Here is a 17,034-nt window from a genome sequence, read left to right on the forward strand (position 1 = left end):
CTCTCTCCTCATGCTCTTCCTTTAGCTATCAAAGTGAATGGGAGCAGCACTGACTCTTGGATTGAAGATGAAAACATTCTTCTTAGGTTTTATGGGGGCTCACATTTGTCTCTGTCAGACTTTTCTGTCCCTTTATTCATTCAAGGGCTTTGAGAACGAACAGCCCAACAGCACTGCTGTTCTGAGGATATTCTAATATATGTCTTCGAATAGACAAGACACCTGTGGCCATACCAACTCTGGATCACCCACCATCATTTCCTTCATGACCTTTAAAGATGTCAGATGAGACTGTTTTTTTTTTTTCCCCAGTTGCTTCATTCTGCACTAGATGCAATTTCAGGTCCCAGAAGTGAAATCAGGCAGCACATTAATCAACTCTGCTTCCCAGCCTCTGCACTTCTGTCTTTCCATAGTTTATTTTTCTGGCTAATATAACACAGATTTAAAAATAGGGGTATATTACCCTCTCAAAATACACACAATTCTGGTACCAGTAGTGGAATAAGCTTATTTAGATGAAAGGAACTATTTTCTTTTGGTGGAATGAAATACCTTATCTGCCTCTGTTCCGATTACATCCAAGTGTTATGCCTCCTACAGTATATAGGACTGATGTTGAATGCAAGTCATCTGCTCAGTGTATTTTTGGTATGTTGTCAGAAGATATTTCCCCTAATAATTCTTCAGTGTATGCTGTTGCATGGATCACAAAAAGAAAAAGCTGCATTACTGAAATGAAAGTACAGAGGGGTTTAAAATGTACGCAGCTAACATATGAAACATAATGGCTATCTCTGTAACTGGGAGGGAGAGAAAAATTGTGTATCCGGACCACCTCTTGTTTATTCTTCACTGGTATCAGAGTCACCAGAATGCTTTATCAGAATGGTTTTACAGTGAGATGTAAAGCCCTGATCTGAATACTATACTTCAGGAAAAACACACAACAGTGCAATGTAGAAAGTGTATTTGGAAAGGAAGAAAACTTGCTTGTTTCATGTGGCAAAATAATTTAAAACAAATTGATTAATCTGTGGCATAGTTAATTTAATAGCAGATGGTAATTTTAGAATTTCTTACATGTAGGAATGTTGGCATAAAGTTAGACTGAAAACTGATAAAATACGTCATTCATCTAATTCTTTTTATTTCATAAGGACAAACAGTTCCTCAAACTTCGAAGTGAAGTTATTTTTCTGCCGCAGTTCAGTTGTGTAAAACCCACACATCACATTAAAAAAATAGAAAATGGTACAGTAATGCTTTATTTTGTTCTGGAGAAAACAACATTGTCATGTAATTGCTTTTTTCTGAGCTCTTTCACTTGACCCTGGTTACTTATTATAATGTTTTAGGTGCCATAGCTTAGGGTTTATCGACCCCTGCTTGTTGCCCATTTGTTTTATAGTTACAGAGTATTGTAAGGCTTGGAAAGATTCGTGTAAAAGTTATAATTTGGTCCTGTTCATTAGAAATGGATGTGGAAAAAGCATTAGCAGTAAATGTCTTCTTTTTCAGCTTTTATTATAAAAGCCTAAAGGGCTGCAGTAGCTCAAGCTGCTCAGCATTAACTCATGCAGTTCTGGAAACTGTGACTTTGGATGGGCCAGGCTGAGGATTGGTCATATGAGGTAAACCAAGGAAAATTGTGTGTTGGGGGAAAGCTGTTCATAACAACTGCATCTGAGATTTTTTTTTCAACATGTGGTCTTCTCAGTCTCCTAAGCAGTAGCGTTGCCATTATTAATGGGGAACTACAATTTTTTCAGGTTGCTGGTCCATGCTCCTTTAATGAAGTGCCTGATTCAGAGCAGTATGTCATCTCATGGCAGCCACCATCTCCTGGTGCTGTTGTACTACTTTGTACTAAAGTTGCTACCACCATTTTTCCTTCCGGGCTTACACAGACTAGTGTATCACCTACGGTCCATAAGCCGGGTGTCAAGCTTGGTTGCATGCAGCCTTAAGAGACTGATGGCAAACACTCATATCTTGATAAGGTCAAAACATTAGAATATTACATATTAATTCAGTCCACTGCCATGAATAATACGGTGTACATATAAAGTAAAAATTGATGTACTAATCAAAATTCTTTTACTGAGTGAAATGAAAAGTCATCCACAATGAACGTGAAGAATCAAACAGATGTTTTAGACCTTTACAGTTTTACTGGCAAGAAAAGCCATGGGTGTTTCTGCCTTCTGTCTGCTGCTCCGGTAGAGAAGGAGCAGTGGAATGCACCTTGCCAGACTACTTCAAATGCTTTTATCTGAACAGTCATGTTTAAAGAAACTAGGAAGCTCTTTTTATAAGGATTTAATTTTCAGGTGTGAATTACAGAAAGAGAGGGTTTTGCATGGTATGTGAAACCTTCTTCAATATCTAGCACAAGTGGTATATAGCACAATCCCTCAGCCCAAGCAATAGACTTGATACTAAAAAATGGCTTGCCGAAAATAACTAGCACACACCATTAAAGGTCTACCCTAAGTATTTTTAGATTGAATTAACTTTAAATTTTAAATCGAATAAATGAATTAATTTTAAAATTTAATTAAAGCAATTTACTCCATATAATTTAGAAACTGAGTTTTATACTTTAATAAAAACATAAAAGCATAGAAATAGAATACAGACATAATACTTTCAAAGTTATTTTAATCTCAATTCACTAGGCAATACAAGCATTTTTTCCTTTGTCCTGTGTATTTGTTTGCTTCTAAGGGAAGTTAAAGAAAGATGAAATGTAGAAAGAAAACTTACTGTGTACTTCAACTGGACTGTGTACTTGAATTCTGAATACATCAAATTATGATGGTACAAAGAAATACTGAAGGGAAAAAAATTACATACTGTATTTACATGGATTCTAAGAAGTTGTACAGCTTTTTTTATTCTCCTAGTTATACAAAAGAAACTGTGAATTAACTTGATGGCTGCTTGAAAGGATTAATTCAGAAACACAATATCTTAGAAGGCCTAAAAGCCCTGGAATACATTTCTAAAAGCTTCTCAAACTGTAAGAAAAGGTAGCTTAAGATCTGTAATTTTAAATGTAAATATTTATTTTAAAATCAGAAGATGCTAGGCTGCTAGTAGCATTTTGTTCATTGAAAATTTCTGCAGATACAGATAGTTTTGTAACTTTTCTTTGCTTAATAAACCACACAGTAGTGTCCTGAACTGTCAGTTTTCTGTTGTGGACTATTACCCACTAACTTAAATGAACAAGTTTACTGTGTTCAGGAAAATGAATTTGTACTTCCACCTTGACTTGGTAGGTCATCCTGCTAGTATTTCAGAGACAGTTATCTACTTGTAGGCCTTTTATTTTAGCATGTCCTCAGCAACTGATGACATCCAGTGAATGATTAATTTTTTTTCTTTCAACATACATTTTCTTTGTGTTTGAAACACCATTTTATTCAGTCAAGCATATTGTACTTTGCAGAGAGATAGTAATTTTTACTGCACCCTGTAAACAGGGGTTGTAAGTCTTAACAGTGGAGGTGCAGAAGACCTTAGCGGAACAACTAGTAGTAGTTGTATTTCTCGTTATCCACTGAAGATGCATTAAGCCCCAATTCTATGGTTACTCTGCAATTTCAAGTTACCAAAGGCAGCCTTGTATGACAGCTTTGCCCGTTGTTTGCAAGGAGAGCTGAAGAAATGACTGTTTGATAGGCTTTCTCTGTATCTTTCCCTGACTTGTGTTCATACCTCTTATTATTTTCAGCTAAGGCAGGAAATGTAATTAGAATGTATAATGACAGTTACAACAGCCCCAGAAACATGAGATTGATTCCCATGACGGCTGCAAAACCCTCCACACAGTACGTATAAACAGGCCCAGTTTCCGAGTTCTAATTAACTTTATTAACGTTTAGTGCAGGAAGTACGAAGGCAACTTAAACAAGGATATAAAAAGCACTGGAGCATTGAAACACTGGTTTCATGTAACTGACTCTTACTGAAAGACATATTTTTCAGCATTTTGTAAAGAAAAATAGAGTAATTTAGAAGAAAGATATTAGATACCTAATACACTCATAATAAGGAAGCTTTAAATAACGGAGCAAAGATACTAATAGTAGCTTCCTACTTGGTAACATAGGTAGCGATTCTTTATGATGTGCAATTAATAAATACAATAGCGAATGTGTAACAATGTACAATGACAGTGCGATAAAAGAGATACAATTATGTGCAAGATTCCTATTATGCCAGCAAATAAGACTTTACGGGCTACTGGAAAATGAGTTTGTGAAAAACCAATTGTAAAAACCTTTTCCATTACACATTCCTTTCATAGAAACATATTATCTCACACGTGAAAAGACAAAAAATTACACTGGTAAATAACTGTGAAGACATTTTCCCCCACTATGGACACAATTGCAAAACCTTGCAATCACAGAAATTGTATATATTATTTTGATATAATAATCATAACTAAGCTTAACAGCAGTGATATATTAATCACACATAAAGTATATTATTTGCATAGATTTTTTGTTTACTGTCCATGGATTTCCATTTTGTAAATACACCTATAATTCAGCAAGCTTTGGTGCTCTTTGATGAACTCAAACTGGAACATGGCTGATTTATATGATACATATTTCCTATTACTATAATTGCAAAGGATGATATAATAATACTTTTTAGGTGCTAAAACCTCTTAAGTATAGCAATTGCAGTAGGAAATATAGGAATACCTTTTCTGTTATTTGCTGACCCTTATTCCTAGGCATGGTGACTTAACCATACTTAAAAGATACTCCTATTTTGAGAAGCTCTCAAAACACGTGGTCTGCAGTTTGTCCACTAAAAGGACTGTGCCTTGGAATAATTTAGTATCATCTGTTTCTTCTAACTTTTTTCATATGCTCAGTAGGTAAAAACGTATAATAAAAATAATCTTGCAGTTATGCAAAACTATAGTATCATTTTGTACAGTCTTGCAAACAAACAGTTTAGAAGCAGAGAATTCATCCAAAGAGAAGTTGGGAACTCAGAAGTATGTAATGTCAATAAGAGAAAATCAGTGAATCTTTAAAGATGTAGGCTATTATAGCTTGTTTTTAAGTTTTGATTTAATCCCTTATGTGATTATTCTATAGTGCTCGCAGTCTTGCCAGGAGAGCTTCTACTTCTGGAATGGCTTCTCCCTTAGAAGGGGACCGGATACGATCTGTTTTCTTTTCTTTGTTGCCTTCTCCATGACAGGCTTCCTTTCTCCCAACAGCCTTGTTCCATGCTGTAGAAGAACTTGTTTCCACATCACAAGTAACTCCTTTGGTGACTGGGCTTCTTGTCAAGTTTAAACTGATACTGTGGTGCGAACATGACTTCTCTAGTTGTCCTTTCTGGTTCTCTGCAGAAGATAAAACAAATAAACCTCATTTCATTATTAAAATACTCAGTTTCAATATTTTGTAATATAAAAAGACCTCTAGATCAGACAAAATTTTACATGCAGATGATGTACTGGAAGGAGTAATGATTGCCAAGGAGGCAAGACAAAAAATATTATCACTTCAAAAGCAGTGGACTTGGTCCCTTTGAAGTGACACAGACTTTACATTACTTTGTTAAGATTAGCATCCATATTTCCTACAAAATCACAGACAGAGCCTGACAGGATCTTCCTTTCTTACTGGAGTCAAAGAGAAAACAGAGTACTTGGCACTTCTCAGTGTCTTCCAAAGTTTTATTTGGTTAATTACATTTTCTACATATTTTTTAATTGTTCAAATTTTAAAATGTATTTAAAAAATCTATTTCAATTTAATTTTCCACTGCAATAATTTTTCTTTCCTTTGTGATCTTTTAGGCAGCTAAGCAACTTTCAGAATTTGCATAACTTGCTACTTTTTGCTGAACATCACTGGCATTGACTGTCACAAGAAGTTCCACTCAGGAGCTTTGCTGGATTGACATGTATTCATAGACAGATTTCTTTTTTGTCCCCCCCCCGCCCCCCGCCAAATCAAGTGACTGTTCTCAAAACCAGCATAGGAGTGGTCCCTCTCATAGACCTCAAACTTTTTAAAAAGAGGCATACTCAATATTCATGTAACCTTGAGCAAGGCTTGAAAATGGCTTCAACAAACTTGACATGACATTTAAAGTTTTTTGGTTATTCGCTGAAAGATGTTCCATCATCCCAATAGTAATGACTTTGGAGCACAGGCAGTCACTCATGACAGTGTGTTTTATGTGAGTGCTGAAAATTCCTACCGAAAACAGCTTGTACATTAAAAGGCAGCTGCTGAAGATATTTACTGCACTGTCATTCCCTGACCAGGGGCTCTTGGTGATGGATGAGGATTCTACACACTTTCTTGGACAATCTCAGCAAATTTTGTAAGTGCGATCACCTTTTGGCAAGTGGAGGAAAATAAATACCTTCTTTCTATCATCTTCTAAATCAGATAAACAATTTTTAATTAAAATTTGGTAATAGCTCAATTTTGCACTTAGCTGAAAAATGTAATTTCTATTTTATACTATGGAAAATAATTTGACCCTGAAGATGCAGCAGCACACATTTCAGTCTTTCTGAATCACAGAAGGCCAAAGATTGGATATGAACACATCTTTATAATTACATATAATAAACCCATCATATATAATTAAAATATCCCTGTAACGTACACTCTTAAATATCTCATTCTATTTAGATGTTTATATTTATTGATTCTGAACACGCATTTGCAGGCTAATAAAAGCATGCTATCTGTATCAACAGACAAAATACTAGCTGCACCATAGGCCTTTTTGTTTACATTCTGTCTCGGGGCAGTGGGAAAATACTTGGTGTTTTGAAAATCGATACTTTTTTTTAAAGTAGAAAAAACCCATATTGTCACATAATAAGAGATTAAGTATAGGGGTTGGACTTTTTAAAAAGGTGACAGTAAATTAGGCACTGAAAGTAAGCTTCTCAAGCATACCAACACTCAAATTCTAACTACTTTGCAGTTCAGCTAAGTCTTTGCTCCAAAATACTCAAGCATAAGGATCAATCAGGTATGATGAACCATTGGAGGCGGTGAACACTTATGAACTGAGGCCTCACAGTAAAGTCCAGCAATGTTTTCCCCAGTTTCTTATAGTGTGCGAGGGGCAGAGGAAGGTGCCTTACAGTGAGATTTAGAACAGCAAATAGTCTAAGCAGGGAACTGCTGCAAGCTAACTATTAAGAAGTTGTAAATGTTGGGATCTACCTCAACTCTTGTCCCGCTTTGAAACTCGGTAATGATTTAGCCTTGCAGAGCGTTTCTGAATGAGATTCACAACAGCCAGTTTACTAAGCAGGGAACTGCCTACCTACACATCTGCTAATACTGGACATGCACTTAGGCATAGCAATTAAGTGTGTCCCATAACTTGCTGCCTACAGTCCGGAATTGTTGCATGGGGATAGTGACTGAGTAAAGCTGAGTACAGCTGTGTCTTTTTTTTCCCCTCTTAAACCAGCAGCAATCATGTTGATATTTGTGACTTTCTAGGCATAGACTAATGAGTGGAGCATTCAACTTGAAGGACCAGAGTCTTTTCCTTCAACCTGAGGGGTCCTGCAACAACACGAAATGGGATTAGGAAAGTGCCTTTATCACTGGCCAGTTTATGTGAGTAGTCCTTGTTTCCTCTTTTGTAAATCCTGTGCAGTGAAGATGCCATGATTCACTGGAAAAATCACAAAGCGTCATGTTCTTAATACATGACACCTTACCCTAGTGATTAGCAGCACTTCCTAAATAGTTAGAACACTTTGGTCTCAGCCATGCTACAAAAAATACTGAGCAGCTACTGTCAATTAAAAAAACCCCAGATTCGGACACACGTATTTTATCTAAATCCAGTTTTATCATCTCAGAGTTGTTATTTCAGCTGCTTCCTAAATCAGGTGGCATCTTCACTGTATATGTTCTTTCAGTCAAGGAGGAACTTCTCCATATAGCATTGCTATGCCTAAGTGCATGTCCAGTATTAGCAGATGTGTAGGTAGGCAGTTCCCTGCTTAGTAAACTGGCTGTTGTGAATCTCACTCAGAAACACTGAACTTTGTTAGGCCTGGCTCAGAAAGCATACATACGTACTTACAGTCCTAGATTTCACTTTGGTAAATATGCACCTAAAGAATTAACTGCTGTAATACTTGAGGTATATATGCTGCTGGTGGCACTCTTCTTATCGGAGTGAAAGATCACTTCCATTTAAGTCAAAGTTTAAAATTAGTTAGGTACTTGCAAGGTAAAAAGTCTCACTAATTCCTCGGAAATATTTATGTCTACCCTGACAGTTTTTTATTTTAATCAAGCAGGAATTAATTTGTGTTAACCCCAAACTCTTAAAACCCTGTACTGCTTCAAACACTGATTTAAAGCTGGCATCTGTTGGTGATATAGTACCCCATACATTCCACAGTCATGACTTTGGCTTGTTACCACACCTCTCTCGAATCCTATGCTATATATAGTGGTAAAACCGAAGAAGTGCATTTTCAACCTGTAACTGTTGAGGTGGGTGGTTTAAAAAAGCCAATGCACCTTGCACATGAATTTAAAACTACAAGGCTGCAAGCTGCTGCAGGTGAGCATGTAACTTTGATCAGGACAGTAGAAGAGCTGGACTTCCTTAGTTTAGTGCGATAAAGGCTGTAAAGAACATAGTTATCTACTTTCAAGAAAAGCCCCCAGTCGAGATTGACTGACAAAGTAAGCACATGAATAAACAGCCATTAATATATTTCTATTAGACGTTAAAACCTTTTGAACCATCAGAGTAATGAAGTTTTGGAATGCACATATATAGAAGAGAGTGCAAAAAACCATAAGCAGTTATAAGGAGGAGTTTGATCTGTTCCTGAAGACAATATTTGATATGGCTGCCTGCAACAGCAAGGAGATGGCTTAGTGACATTGGGCCACCGTTTTAATCCTACATTTCTAGAACAAGAGAACCGACAGAAAATCCATAAACCATACAGATATGAACAGCCTTTTCTAAACTACTTTGAACCATTACATCATGGACATACATAAATTTGGTTTCTGATTTTGGCATTAAGCTATATTTGAAACAAATTGCAGAATAAAATAAATATATTTATACACTTACACACCTTGGTTCAAATACACTTGTAAAGAATTTAATATAATAAACTTATAGAAGGTTTAAAGAAAACTACTCATGGAAAGGCACTTCTACATGAAGTCTCGTTAAGAAGAAAGCTTACATTTCTGGAGATGCACTATTTGTCCACCTACTGTAGCAAGGTGTACCTTCCGGCAGTAGCAAGACAAAAAGAAATCAGACATTAAAAATCACTGGATAAAGACAGAACGTATTAATTTGCTGTATATTTTGGAAGTAGTTGAGACAAGTTTCTAATGTTTGGTCACTTTTAGCACTCAAAAACTGTCATTCACCTTTACCATAATAACCACAATGCAGATGAAAAAAAAGCAATATCTTTGAATTCATGTTCAAGTTTTCTAAACACTGGGGTGAGAAGATATTTACCCATAATAGTTTTGACTTTACCACTACCGAATGCTTCCAGGCACAGGTTAGGCAGAGACTGCATTGTACACTGCTAAAGTCTCAGTGTCCAGATTCCATGACATTTAAATCTTTTTCTTTCCCTTGTTCAATATCTAACTCTTGTAGGTCCTTCAGACCTATTAAGATTCAGTTTTTGCAGATACAAATTTCCTTAACTTTGCTGTTAATCAAAAACATTTCAAAATCATATTCACATAACCTAGAGCCAAATAGCTATTATCATCTAGACACAAGTCTTTTAAAATCACTTTGATTAACTGCAATGCTCAGGAAATTCAGTTGACAGAAAACAGTGTTTAAAAGCTTTCCATAGTTTAAACGGTGTCCTAGCATAGAATAACTTATAATGATATGCTTATAATCTATTAAAGGCTACATACTTTATTTCAGAAAAAGAAAATTGTGCACCAGCACATGAACAAAAAAAATCAGTAGTATGAGACCTGCCTGCTGTGAACTCAGGGAAGCAAAATATGATCAGTTGAAGATTTTTAAATCCTGCATAATACTGTTACATATTACCTTTAATAGAGAACAAAACATGATTGCAAGAGACTCACTAAAGTAGAGATATGGATTTTTTAAAAAAGTCTAATAAATATTTACAATAAAAAAGGACTTTGAAAAGCTTTATTTCATTGCATAGTTTCTCAATAGAAGTCTTGATACTAAGGACCTATTTAGTTTTTATGTAAATACTTGTACACCGATTGAAAAATAAAGTTGCAAATACAAAAAGGAGATCTGCATTACATGGCATTATATGCTTGTATTACAGTCATACATCTCAATGTGGGGCATGACAAAATCATAACATAAGAAAGAACAATTGCAGTTACAACCTCCTTATATCTTTTACCAAGTTAACAGGGAAAAATGCTCAAAAACCCAGTGGAATATTTCTGATCTCTCTGGCTTGTGCTCCACACGTTACATCATATGCCTGAAGCTATGTCTATGCCGAGATTTTCTAAAGCCCACACATACCAACCTTAGCACCAATGCAAATTATTTTTACATTGTAAGTCATGACTTGCCTGTGCTAGAAGATACTCTGAGGGCGTGCCCCCATGCTAAATGGCTTTGGCTTGGAAAAAGTAACAGCCCTAGCCATAATATCATCACTGGCTCCCCAGTGTGGTGCCATAGTTTGTGTCTGGTTCCCTGTCCCTGATGCATGGAACTGAAAGTCAGGGAAAAGCTACAACACCATGTTGGTGCTGCACTCACGTGTTTTCCCAGCAAAACAGCAGGGGAAAAGAGCATGTGTTCTTGACAGCAGTGCGAAGTGCTGATTTCTGGATGCACCTGTACAGCATTCCCACAAGCTGGAATGCTTGCAGCAGTCCAGCCTCCGTGTGGTAGTCCTGTCCATCTTCCACAAATTACACTGACTGCATCATCAGACAATGGTCCCTGTGCAACCTTACCAAGTGTATTGAGACAATGGTCACACACCATGGGCCTTGTGAAGATATCAGTGTATATCCCCATATGCTCCATCTAAATAAACAGAAGCCCTTGAGAAGTTAGTCTGGAGATGTTCCTAAAGGGTTCCCTTCCGATACCAAAGTATAGAGCATCCCCGGTGCTTTGGTGAAGATATGAGGAAAACAGCAAAACAATTTCTAAGCATGAACTACTCTTTCTGATGTAAACTGGGCAATACTGGCTTATGTTTCAGATGGTTGAGATTTCCTTAAACAGACTTATTTTGAAAGGCTAAATATGACTGCTGCTGGCAGACTTTTTGAGGACCTCTGTTTTTAAGTTCAGGACAAGGTGGAGGTTCTGAATTCCCACTTCAGCTGCATCTAGCTTCAGCTCTAAAGGAGATGATAGCTGTATTGGCTGTAGGTAGCAAAGTTTTAGTAGCAGGGGGGCTGCAGGGGTAGTCTCTGTGAGGAGAGGCCAGGGGTTGCCCCATGCTGGAGACAGCCGGTTCCAGATGGCTCCAAAGGAGACACTGCAGGGCACAGCTGAGCCTGTCACCCCTTTGTGCCGTTACTTGCCTCACTGACGGGACCAAGTGTAACCTGCAGTGATAATAAAGGGATAGGAGGAGCATCTGGAGTGAAGCCGAGCTTTAGAAAGCAGGCGTGTGTTTTTCCTAAGTGTTTTGATTATTTTTTTGTTTTTGTTTCCCAATACCCTGATTTGTTTTATTTTTTTATATATATATATGTATAAAAAAATTGCCAATAAATTAATTTTCCACAAGTCAAGACTGTTTTGCCCATGACAGTAACAGGTAAGTGACCTCCCTGTCTTTATCTGGACCCACGAGCTTTTCTCCTCCTGTTCTTATTCCCCTCCCCGTCCCACCCCACCAAAGGGGGGACTGAATGAGTGGCTGGGCGGGATTTTGCCTGCCACCCAAGACCAACCCACCACAATAGCTTAGAGATAAGACAACTCCACCTGTCTCTTAGCATTCCCTATTTTAAATTTTCCAATTAAAAAACCCCACCGATTCTGAAAACTGTCATTTTGAACTTCCAGATTCCAAACTCTTGGCTTTTTATTCTCAGAAACACCAACAAGAAAATCATTAATTCTTGTTTTCTTCTCAAGTATGAAATGAGGTTCTGACTCCCCAATCCTATTAGAGCCTAAGATACTGGACAGTTGCGAGCCCTGAGTTTTTTCAGGCACCCATCTTTCCTTAATGTCATTTATACAGACCAAAGTAAGCCTTCTGAAATCCATGCCCAGACCTTGGCATTGGTGTTAGAACATAACCAGACCTCATTATCTTTCTCAAAAGCCTGCCTTACCACCCAGAAGCAGAATTTAGACATAATATGAAAGACTGCTATAGCTAGAAGGTCCATGTCTATTACGTAACATCACTCATAAAAAATGGGATAGCTCCTTGCTGGATAGTATAATGGAAAGTACTTTAAATACTTTTTATTGCCACTTTTTATTAGTTTCCTATTTTTTCAACAATTTCTGTGACTGACAAGGGTAGGATTGAAGAATGTCCCTGAAATGTTAAAGGAGTGCTGTGTGTTGTTATGACTTATTTCAGTTATACCCTGCAGCCCCAGCCCTAACACTTAAAGGAGGTGTAGCTGTACTCGAACGATCTTTGCTTTGTAAGTAGTATCTTACACCTTAGTGTTTCATGCTAAATGCTCACAACTTGACTAATCTAAAGCAGACTATAATTAATGAAGCATGGAAAAGTGTTACTGATTTTTGGAACATTTGAAAAAAGAAATTTTAATGCACATTTCATTTAATAGTTGCTGTTCTTGAGTGTTGTGTCAAAAAGGTGTGAAACACAAGGAATAAACAGTAATCAGCAAGTTCAATTTAGATGAGACAGTTTTCAGAAACTTTGTTCAGAAATGTATAGGTTTTTTTGTTCATTTCAAAGGCAAGAATGGAGTATGTCAGCACTAAGTGAGGCTAGCATAGAGGATTTATCGAAACTAAATTTCAAAGAAAATCCATTATAAAATGTGAGCAAACTAATTTGAGAGGAGAGGAACTATGCCGGACCAGCTCCCTTTTACTTGGCCCTAAAGAAAAGCCTTTAAAAATTCTTTTAATCCCTTACCTGCCTACATCTTCTCAAAGACTACTTTAAGTTCCTGTTGATCACTCTATTCAATCTTTTTCCTATCTTTTCCAAATGTACTTTGCATTTACATTGAGTTGGGACCAATTTCCCTGTTTAAACTAATATATTCTCATCTCTAATATGGCAATGTCTTTTGCTACAAGAAATGCAACTTGAAGTTACTGGGATTTAAATGAAAGTCTTGAGTGCCTGTCAAGATGAAAAGAGAACAAAAGTGTGGATCAGACTACTGACAGAAATCACCCAAGGTTTTCATGTGAGTGAGAGAAGAAACCTCTGAAGGTGTCTGATGGCTAATTCAGATTTAGATGTTGGGCATCCTCCCTATTTCACTCTGAATTACAGTGGATCTTCTGCGTCTTCTCACGCATCTTTCCTCAAATGAAGGCACATTTGGGAGTTCCTAGGAAACTGCAAAATGGAAACTTCCAAAATAGAAACCTACTTTGTGGTCATTATTGATTTTTAGAGCACATGTTTGGAATAATTTTTAAAAAACTAAATGTGTAAGTATCTTAATTTCAAAATGGATAAATAATTTGGCAAAACTTTAGTTTTAATAAATAATAAATTAATCTTCTTATTTATGTTGGGATGAAGGGGGTAAAAAGATAAATCTTGATCCTATCTACATGGATACCCAGTGGCAGTGGGTGTCCAGGCAGTGGCCAGAACTAGTTGTTTATGGAATTTCTCCTAAGATGTAAATAGGATAAACATCACCTTTTTCTCCTCTTTAAGTCAGGAAATCATCAGGAAATTACAATGATAAAACTGGGAGTTAACATATTTAGACCATTTTGAATTCCTGAAATGTGGTTTATTACTTGTTTTTTTACTTTGTTCACAAGTATATTGCAGCTTGCCATTTCAAATCCTCTTTAGAGTTAACAGAGAGTCAAAAATGATGACTGTGTAAGCTAGTGATCCGTGACAAGATACATAGAGGTCCATAGTCTAAAGCTATCCTCTGTTCAGCTGATGATAATTTATGAAGATCCCACATACTAAACTGCCACTGATGCCTTTGAGCAGTAGACACATTTAGTCTCCAAATCTGTCTGCACAGCATCTACCTGTAGATGAATACTGCTTTCAAGGTACACTTTGATAAAGAATTTCAGGAATATGCATAAAGACTGCTGCCATCAAAGGAAAGCCACTGGCAGCTGCAATGGGTAATGATAAGTAATATGCTGATGAAAACAACCAAAATGGAAAAGAAACACACAATATGTGTCTTCTTTTACCAACTGTTGTGGAAAAAAAACCACAGTAGGAAGCCTCCTACCTCTGGAAAATAAAACCCCCAACAAATCCAAGCAACAAAACAAGTCTTAAAGACTGACCTGGTATTTATGAAATTCCACTCACTGCGGTCATAAAGAAAGTTGTTGTTTCTATTAAGTATTCATGATTTAGCATAAACATTTTAAAAAACCTGTAACTATGTCTAGTAATTGCCTTAAGAGTTTAACACTAAATTATTTTTTATTCACTATTCTTGATATTAAATGGTTACAAGCTATTCCCTAACTAATCTAATTATCAGCTACAAAACCATACAATTTGTATTTTCTATTTTTAGCCCAGACTTCTGTTCCCAGGTTTATATCAGCAATCAGAGTATTGGTAGGTTGCACTGCCTGAAGGTAGAGCACAAATATTTTGTAATGTCAGATCAAACTGATGGGAAAAATTTTCTTTCCCTCATCACCTGTTGCACTTCTCTCCAAAGGGATCAATCTGCTTCCAAGGGAAAAGGGGATCTACAGAGTCCTGCAAATGTTTTTGGGAGCAGCATAAAGATTAAAGGCTAGGGCTGAAAGTAAATTAGGCGAGTGTTAGTTTTAACAGTTGAGTAGGAATGAAATTTTCTCACATTCCTGTAACAGGTACGGGACCACTGCCCTGGGACAGTTCTTGCCCACACAGGTCACAGTCACAGTGAGCTGTCGGTCACTATTATCCAAAAGATTGCAAGAATAGCATACGTCTCTCGGGCTATCTCGTTTTAAAACAGTTTTAAAACAAGTGTCTGGAGGGAAGTAGGTGAACAGAGAGAGTGGCATGCTGTTGTTGCTATGACAGATGAGAGTGTGGTGATTTACTAACCTGGAAAAGTATTTATGAGAACTCCAAATCCTAAGTAGATCGAAAAAAGATTTACACAACATTGATGTCAGCTTAAAGATACCTGTGCTTCTTTATAGCAACAGGACAGAAGCCTGATTGTGAAGTTTAACCTGTGTAAACTAACATCCAAGATTGCCTTCATGAATACACTGGAGATGGGATGAAGCCGAATCATCTTAGTTCATGTAACTTTAATCATTCAAGCATTACTATTATGGTCCTTTCTTTCCTCTGATGAAGCTCTGCAGAAAACAGTCAAAAGCATGCTACCAAGGAAACTGAAACTGTGTAGCAGGAAATAATACATTTTCAAGAAGATCCTCACACAAAACTAAATATTGGGAAATAAAGGCAGAGGAAAAGTGATTCATCTTCCCCGTGCTTTGCAAGACTGCATATATATTCCTTTGACAATTCTTCTCTCTCTCTTTATATGAAGCTCTAATTAATGCTATGTGCTTTCACTTAATTATTTCCTCTCTTTGGGATGGACTGTAATTGGGCCTTGCTCATGTGTGGAGAGAGATGAGATATAAAAAAATATTTCTACTTTGCACATGATCCAGCCACATGTATATTTGACACCAACAACTGTACTTTGCAAGTGTGACAAATTGCTTTGAAAAGGGACCAGGATTTCAACAGAGTCTAAAAGCAGAAATATTTTTTTAAAGATGGTTTTTACTGACTCTTCCAAATATCACTGAATTATCATATGAGACAAATTTGAAACACATTGTCATGGGTAATTAATCCAGTCATTGTGAATTCAAAATGCTGTGTTTAACATCATTAATGGTATGCGTTTTTCATGTGATGAACATATTTACTGCCCTATATTCTAACAATTATTCTCTTAGCAGCCACTTTGGTATGTAAAAAACATCAGAAGCCAACTGTAGCACTTTTACTTTCCTCTTTTCCTAATCAATTGCATGCAATTACTGTTTAGTGATAATCAACTAACTAGTTAACCTTGCTATGTAAGAGAGGATTTTTTTTAATTTCAAGAAATCTAAGACACAACACAACTTTGCGCTTACAGAAGAAACCTCTCTCTCACAGAGGAACTTAGAAAATTTTACGTAGAATATGAAATAAATAACAGAGACTGAAAAACTGAACCCTTTACACTCACTGAGAAATGAAGGCAGAAGGCAGTAAGACCTCCCAAGCCACTGAAACAAAGGTTTTCCTTTGTCTGTTCTGACTTATAAAGCAGCCTTGCGAATGTGTCTAGCTCAAAAGGTGATATTAAAAACAAACGGTTAGAGATCATCATGGTATATTAATTATGCAAAAGAAGCCAAACCAATTTTAATCAGAAACAGCAGACTCCAAACAGGAAAAACCTTCCCTTTTTTTTGACAGGGACGGCATTTATGCACATTTATGGTAATGCCAGAGCATCTGCTGATTACAGTCAAAGCTGCAGGACACCAGCATTGAATCACTGAACCATCTTGACGGCTTCTGGGTGCTTGAGTTTCATTCTAATAATAATTTGCTGTGAAATTTATCCAAATCTGAAAATTAGCCAGAAAATGTTTACAAAGAACATAGGTAAGAGTAAATAAAGCAGATACAAAATTGATTTGCATCTGAAAAAACATATCTAAAATAGATGTACAGCACTCAGACGTTTCAGAGTTGCATGTAAATTGGTAATCTCTAAAAAAGACCAAGCACTTTAAGAACAGAATATAATTTTATCATCCATTTCC

The 17,034-nt window shown here is 36.7% G+C and overlaps 1 protein-coding gene across 1 annotated transcript in view; it reads right to left on the reverse strand.

Annotated features, from left to right (window-relative positions):
- Nucleotides 1-5,123: 5,123 nt before the first annotated feature.
- DIAPH3 (diaphanous related formin 3) overlaps nt 5,124-17,034 on the reverse strand; it is a 254,424-nt gene continuing 242,513 nt past the window's right edge. The window contains exon 29 of the mRNA XM_059831346.1: nt 5,124-5,383. Coding sequence (XP_059687329.1) covers nt 5,124-5,383 — 260 coding nt within the window. The remainder of the gene's footprint in view (nt 5,384-17,034) is intronic.

The sequence above is a fragment of the Gavia stellata genome, chromosome 1 (genome assembly GCF_030936135.1).
Source record: "Gavia stellata isolate bGavSte3 chromosome 1, bGavSte3.hap2, whole genome shotgun sequence".
Lineage (NCBI taxonomy): Eukaryota > Metazoa > Chordata > Aves > Gaviiformes > Gaviidae > Gavia > Gavia stellata.